The sequence below is a fragment of the Silene latifolia genome, chromosome 10 (assembly GCF_048544455.1).
Source record: "Silene latifolia isolate original U9 population chromosome 10, ASM4854445v1, whole genome shotgun sequence".
Lineage (NCBI taxonomy): Eukaryota > Viridiplantae > Streptophyta > Magnoliopsida > Caryophyllales > Caryophyllaceae > Silene > Silene latifolia.
This window is the reverse complement of record NC_133535.1, coordinates 148820481-148828142: the sequence shown is the minus strand read 5'-3', so window position 1 is coordinate 148828142 and position 7662 is coordinate 148820481. Positions and strand designations below refer to the sequence as shown.

Below are 7662 nucleotides of genomic sequence, written 5' to 3'. Positions count from 1 at the left end.
AAGTCTCGCCGGATTATTTTCTAAGCTTTTTGTAGTGTTGCACGCTTCCCCATGCAAAACCGATCAACATTTGGTGGCCAAGGATCAAGATTAGCCTTGTTCGGTGTATCACGATCAGGCACGGTGTAACTTAAGGCTAGCCCGTGTAACAAAAAGTCAATGACAAATCAAAAAAAATGACCAAAGAGGTGCCCCAGCCGGTCTATCGTGAGCAGGAATGGTGTAAATAGGGTCTAGCCGGTGTAAAAATTGGTCTTACATGGTGTATCTCCTCCAGCCGGTGTAAACCCCCTCCAGCCGGTGTAACTCCAGTGCGGACGGTGTATCGATACACCGGCTGGGAATAGTAACCGGGCTGTTTTTGAGAATTGTTTGTATTTTGATGTTTTTAAGCCCATGGTATATATAGAAAAGGGGCAACCTTGTAAGAACAACTTTCATAACACTTGTTTTTGGATCAAAAATTGGTTAGGTAGAGAAAATTGGGAAGAACATTGGATCTCACTTTGTTCTTAGTTTTGTGAAGAAATCAATTCAATCAAGTTATTTTCTTTCTTCTTTGTTGGTATATTTCCTTTCCTCATATTTATTTCTTTGTTTTAGTTGTTAATTTCATACTTCTTTAGTTTATGCTTCCCTTATTTTTGAATATTTACCTTGCTTGTGGTTAAAGTTACTTCCTTTTTGTTTGATGGTTGTTGTTTACACCATTGTTCATCTTTTCATTGCTTTTCTTTTCTTTGATTCTCTTTCCTTTGTTCTTCTTGGGCTAGTTGTCCTCAAAGACTTAATCTTTGAGTTGATTGGGTTAAAGATTGTGTCTTTTGGTTTGTTCATCCTTGCTATTAGATTAAAACCACCTTTCTTCATAATTATTGTTGGGTTGTTGCATGTTTAGAAGTAAAATTCATCCTATCACCATGTTTATGCTTAAAGACTCTATCTTTGTTGTTTTCTTTGCCTCTAAAAACATGATTAGTGAGTAGTCTCCTTCTAGGACTCGGTTTGACCCGATATGGGTAATTTCACTAACTAATTATCATTAAGGCTAATTTGTGGGGGAAATTGGTGAGGGTAGTTTAGAGGAATTTGCATGCTTAAGGTTTGGGTTTTAGAGGAAATTAGTATGTGGAATTACTTATATTCGTGGGAGAACCGAGTTCTAGTCCTTCTCTTTATTTGATCTATCCTTTATCTCTTAGCTTGTTCTTTCCTTGTCTAGTTTATAGTCTTTAAATTTGTTAGTTTAGTGTTAGTTTGTTACCCCCCTCTTTGTTTTTTTATCGACTTAGCTAAGCTTGTGAATTAGAACGATTAGTACTCCACCTACTCCTTGTGGGATCGACCCTTTAAAGTGTACAACGATAAAATCGTGCACTTGCGAGGTTTAACTTGAGACCATCAAGTTTTTGCCCACAGTGGCTACCGATATTCAGGCTAAGCTGAAAAAGCACCTCGACCAGGACCCGGTGGCAAGGAATCTGGAACAATTAGCCATCGAAGGGAAGACTCGCAAAATTTGGATGGAGAATGGCCTCTTGTTCACGAAGGGACATCGGATCGATCTTCGTTCCAAAAGCGGCAGGGCTGCGAAAGATTCTCTTGCAAGAGTGCCACGATACATTATGGGCAGGTCATCCGGGGTGGCAGAGAACCTTATGCCTACTAAAGAGAAGCTACTACTGGCCGCAGATGAAGGATGATGTGATGGAGTGCACAAATACCTGTCTGATCTGCCAGCAAGACAAGGGAGAGAAACAGTAGCCGGGGGGGCTGCTAAATCCTTTACCGGTACCAACTCGACCATGGGAAAGTATCTCGATGGACTTGATATCTGGGTTACCGAAGGTAGGGGCTCTCAGTGTGATCCTTGTCGTTGTGGATTGCTTCTCAAAGTATGCCACATTCATTCCCCTTCCGAAGACGTGCAGTGCTGAAGAGATGGCCACGATGTTCTTCAAGAATGTTGTGAAATATTGGGGACTACCTCAAAGTATAGTCAGTGATCGCGACTCTCGCTTCACGGGACTATTTTGGGGAGAGTTGTTCCAGCTCCTGGGCTATAAACTTCGGATGTCCTCAAGTTACCATCCTCAAACAGATGGCCAGACGGAAAGATTCAATAGCATGTTAGAAGAGTACTTGAGACATTTTTTGGGCGCAACCCAGATGGAGTGGGTGCGCCTCCTAGATGTTGCCCAGTTCTATTTTAATGTTCAAACGAGCTCCTGTTCTAACAAGAGCCCGTTTGAGCTTGTCACAGGTCAATAGCCGTTATTGCCTCCCACAATTGCAGATTCTTATGGTGGCCGGACGAAGAAAGCTCACGAGTTTGCTAAAGAATGGAATGTCAATGCTGAGATTGCTCGCGCTTACTTGGAGAAGGCGTCCCGCCGCATGAAGAAGTGGGCAGATGAGAACCGGAGGCTAAGAGAGTTCAAGGTAGGCAACATGGTCATGGTGAAGTTGAATAAGGAGCAGATGAGATTTCTTAGGGGAAGAGACAAGCGGCTGGTGCGAAAGTATGAAGGCCTCATCCAAGTGATCAAGCGGATTGGGGAAGTTGCTTACAAGCTTGACCGCCCTGCCTGGATGAAGTGTCACCCGGTCTTCCATGTGAGCTGCTTGAAGCCATACTATCCAGATCCTGAAGATCCAACCCGCAATAGGAGCAAGCGCGCCAACATCCGTTCCAACCAACTTCCAGCAACATCAGCCGACTAATTCAGCCTTGAAGACTTGAAGACTTGAAGAGTTCCAGCGTTGCCGAGGACGGCAACAGATTAGGTGGGGGAGAGTGTGACGATCCTCACACTTCGAACCATTAGTTTTATTTATGCTATGTAATTTCATTTCCTCTTGTATATTTTTAGTAAATACTTTCCTAGTTTAGCATAAATTAGCATAGCTTTTCTTTCCTTAAATAGGTATATCGCTATTCTACACTTTCAATGTTTCCTGCTACCAGGATGTAACTATCAAATTTCCCTCTTTGGGGAGTACTAGTCAATCAAAAATCTACTTCCCACCAAGTTGCCTTCTTATTGCTTGTTGTTGCTTTCTTGTGAACGACTATTGCCTTCACTTCACTAACAAGCCCGTGTGTGTCGATCGAGACTAGGATTCTGACACCCACAACCCGAGACCGATTACGAATGCACTAGTGCTTGACAAACACTAGTGATTAGCTCTCTCGCTTGCATTCTTGTCGAGTGTTTAGACAAGGGTGCGCGTCACGCCCCGACTCAAAGTTTCGGACCGTGACACAAAGCCATACATGATCGCCAAGAAACTCAGAGATTCACAGTCAGAAACTTCATCCAAGGCAATCAGTGGATCCCTGCTAAAGGAGTACCTTTCTTTGCAGACCTGATTTCTTAGATATAATTATTGTATTGTCTACTGAACTACTTGTTAGTTGATGAATAGATGATATCAATAATTAATGACTTACTGAATAGATGAATTAAAGCAGTATGAAGGTCCATGTGTTTATACTCCTGAAATATATGGTAGTTACGAAAAATTTATTATCAAGGTCCATGTGTTTATTTATACTCATTTAATTACTTAATCCTCTACCAAAAATCCTAAAGCAGGCTGCGCAATATACGCAGTGGTGTACTGCCATGGATACAGAATACCAAGCGCTCGTGTCAAACAATACTTGGACTCTCTCTTGTTCCTCCTTCATCGAATGTTAATATTATTGCTTGTAAATGGGTTTACAGGGTCAAGAGGTATGCAAATGGTACTATTGAACGCTTTAAAGCTCCATTGGTTGCGCACTACAACATAAATCATTTTAAGCAATAAAATAGTTAAATATAAGGACAACAAAAATTTTACATAAAAAAATAATGCAACGAAACTTATTTTTATCGCCAAAAGCTATATTTTGTGCAACGAAATGGAATTTCCGCAAAATTTTAATTAATTGTTGAAAAATAAGGCGCAAAAATTTCCCTCCGGAAACCTAGTTTCTTTCGATCTTCTGCCCTTTCTCTCATCTCTGAATTCTCAATAACCAACCTCACCCGCCAAACGCCTACGTCACCGGTCGCATCACCATCTCCTGCCTCTTTTTACGATCCGAAATTTCTAGGATTTGCGCACTATCTCACTCCAAAATAATGTGGAATTTTGGGGATTTACTTTGTTAGGATTCATATTATGGTTATTAATCGAGAAAATTACTTGTTTCTTTTAAAATTTCAGGTTGGTATTAATATTTTGAGGTACTTCAATAAACCCTAATTTGACTTTGAGAGAATTATGTAATTAGTTTAAATTTATACGAATTTGTTTGTATATCTACATTGATTAGGGTTTGCTGTACATTGGATGAAGCCAATGGAATCCTTGGTTGATCCAAAATGCTCCTCGTGTCTACCCTCATTCATCAAAGGTAATCTTTATTCGATTTTCTAATACCTTTTATTTGTTTTTGCATAAATTTTCAATCTTTGTTGTTTTTGGTTGAGTTTTTTTTTGTAATATTGTGTTTCCATAAGAGAAGAACTTAGATTGTTCCTTGTTATTAGGCAATATTGTCATATCTCGTACATATCGTATAATAATATCTCGTATAATATCTTTGTTATTCTGTAATATTGTGTTTTAGGAAATTATGAAATTTTGTCGTTTGGTGATGATTTTAGTTCTATATCTTGGTTTTTTGTTAGCAGAAAGTGTAATGTTGTTGCTCACGAGCTTGCACACTTGTGTTCTTTAGGTTGCGGTCAATTTTTTGTTGCTACGACTATCCCTCGTCGTATCGTTGATATATCCTTAACAGATTGCATTAATGAAGTTTAATCCAAGTTAGAGTTTTTTCAAAAATAAAAAATAAAAAATTAACAACAATGAACTATGAACTTATATTGATAAAGAAAGATGCAAATACATATACAAGCTAACCAATAGTTAAGCTAACAGGCTAATATATATGACTAAATAAATTTGAGTATTCGTGTGAAAAGTCTCGCTAAAACTGATAGTAAATGTTTGGAAGGAGTAGTGAAGATGACGACTTCATCATTCTGGGACCGTGCATCTTACATTGCAAGAAGTAGAGCGATCCTAATTTTATGTATTGAACAATTTCTAATTTAACAAAACTTAAATTAAAACTTAGGCTCTGTTTCAAGACGGCGATCTTGGGTAGGCTTATTTGACCAAAATTTCAAATTTCACGATTTTTTTGAAGTGTTTGGCAAGTAGCTTATTTGGTGAAATAAGGACTGAAATGAAATGCTACCTGCAGGAGGGTAAGATTTGAGAAATCAGTCAGACGAAATGACTTATTTTCCATTTTTTACCCCTTTATTCTATAATATTAAATAATTTTCATATCTTTTTACGTCATTTTACCAAAATCATTACCTTTTCAAATTTAGTTTGTAAACACATTTTTATATAATCGATTCTTATCGGTGATAATTTTTACCTTTTCGCTATTCAAAGGTTTGATTAAACTTTTAGGTTTTTTCGCCAATTACCTTTTCGTGATTCAACTACCTTTTTTTTTACAAAAGAAGCCTTAGATTATTTTCCGAAACATGTCGGTGGCTTGCCCCATTTTCTCTCCTTCGTTTCTAAAACTTCATCCATACGTCTTCGATTCTTCACTCTAGCTCAACCTACCAATTTCTAGTTCTTTCGTCTTCCCATCAAAACCCCCCAATTTTTCTCCATTCATTTCACTCATACAATCATATTCTTCCCCTTTTCTGAAAACCCTATTCTATTCCTGGGTCTCTCAATACTTCTATAATCCTTCGATCGAGGTAAAATTCATACTTTTCTGATTGATTCCAATTTCCCCTTTTTTGAAAATTGCATAAAGTTTCAATCTTTAACACTTAATTCTTCAATTGGGTTGATAATTTGTTAATTAGGTTAGTTTTTGATTAATGGGATTTTATCACATTTTGCTCAAGAACCCTTGATTGTATTGGATTGATAGATTATTATCTTGGCATAAATTAGGGTTTTGATTAGATTGGGGTCACAATTTGTTCAAGAACCCTTGATTATATCTGGATTAGTTGGTTTATTGGATTTAATGATCTGGGTTATTTGTTATCTTGACATAATTTAGGGTTTTGATCAGATTGGGGTTTTCACAATTCGCTCAAGAACCCTTGATTGTATTAAGATTAATTGGTTAATTGGATTTTATGATCTGGGTGATCATTATTTTGGCATAAATTAGGGTTTTGATTAGATGGGTAAGCCATTATTTTATGAAATTTTGGAAAAGCCTGCAACTAGTTGTATTATAGCATTATGTAGTGCAATATGGTACTACATTCAGAAGAAAAATATTGGGTATTCACATGTTGGATTGAGTTATGAAACTGCTCTTGAAGGACATCATTGGAGGATTATAACGTCGGCATTTTCGCATATTAGTGTGATTCATCTTGTTTTTAATATGAGTGCTCTTTGGAGTCTTGGTGTTGTAGAACAATTAGGTGACATGGGTCTTGGTGTTCAGTTTTATCTTCATTATACTCTTGTTTTGGTTGTGGTATCCGGAATGTTGGTTTTAGGGTCTTATCATGTGTTAATTCAGAGGCTGAAACTTGAGCATTTTCGGAGAGTTACAGCTGTTGGGTATTCCTGTGTTGTTTTCGGGTGGATGACGATTCTGTCTGTGAAGCAACCGTCTTCTAAGTTGAACCTCTTTGGGCTTCTTTCTCTGCCTATCAGTTTTGCGCCATTTGAGTCACTGATCTTTACTTCGATTATTGTTCCACAAGCTAGTTTTCTAGGGCATTTGTCAGGGATCATTGTTGGGTATGCAATTGGATGGGGATTAATTCATGGAATGAATAACTATTGGGCTTTTACGATGTTAGGATGGATGGTTGTCGTGTTTGTGTTGAGTTTGAAGCGTTCTGGTGCTTATGACTTTGAGTTCCTTGAGATTGAACCGGTCACAGATCCTTCACTGCCTTCAGTTCGCTTTCTTGCTCCTGCCAATGGTAGAACATTGCAGATGAGTTCTGTGCCGACAGGGGGAGTCGAACTAGTATAGTAAAGCCTTACAATTTGTCTGTTGAATTTTTTTTGACACCTTTTTTGGCTGTTCATATAAACAATGGTTTGGGTCTCTATTCATTCAATTAGTCTTCCTTACTCTTATCTGTTCTGGGAAACGGTCTCATCCCCATAATTGATTGTCTCATATAAGGTTCCGTGATTACCAATTCATTTGTTGGCCTGATGCCACATTCAGACCGCCTTGCAAATTTCATCAATGTTTCAGGATCATGGAAATTAGGAGGACTTGTCTCGTAAGCCGTATATTTTGTACAGTGTTCTTGATGCCTCTCTAGTTAAGAGTTAGACGATGATTCTTGCGAGTATTTTGTACATTGTATGGCTATGCTATGAACTGAAATTTTGTTTAGCGGGTGAAATATTTAAATGTATCCCAAGATGACTGAATAAGCTGATACCTTTGTCGTGTGACTCGTGTCTGTCGATACTATTCTGTTTTTACCTCGAAATAGCAGGCTATTATGATTGATCCTGAGTGTGTGCGTTCAGGAACACTATGATCAAATTTGAAGATAATTGACATCTGAAATCTTTGTAGCTCACCCAGTGAGCAAATTATATTGTCAAGCAAGTTCCTGATTATGACATGTA

General features: G+C 38.1%; 2 protein-coding genes across 2 annotated transcripts; both read left to right on the top strand.

Moving 5' to 3' along the window:
* The first annotated feature begins 1821 nt into the window (after positions 1-1821).
* On the top strand, positions 1822-2724 carry LOC141608473 (uncharacterized). The gene is made up of 2 exons (XM_074427824.1): positions 1822-1993; positions 2297-2724. Exons 1-2 carry the CDS (start codon positions 1822-1824, stop codon positions 2722-2724), a joined length of 600 nt encoding a protein of 199 aa, XP_074283925.1.
* Positions 2725-5555: 2831 nt separating this feature from the next.
* Positions 5556-7245, top strand: LOC141606297 (RHOMBOID-like protein 13). Its single transcript, XM_074425363.1, has one exon. The coding sequence runs from the start codon at positions 6230-6232 to the stop codon at positions 7043-7045; it is 816 nt and encodes a 271-aa protein (XP_074281464.1). The 5' UTR covers positions 5556-6229; the 3' UTR covers positions 7046-7245.
* The last annotated feature ends 417 nt before the right edge of the window (positions 7246-7662 follow it).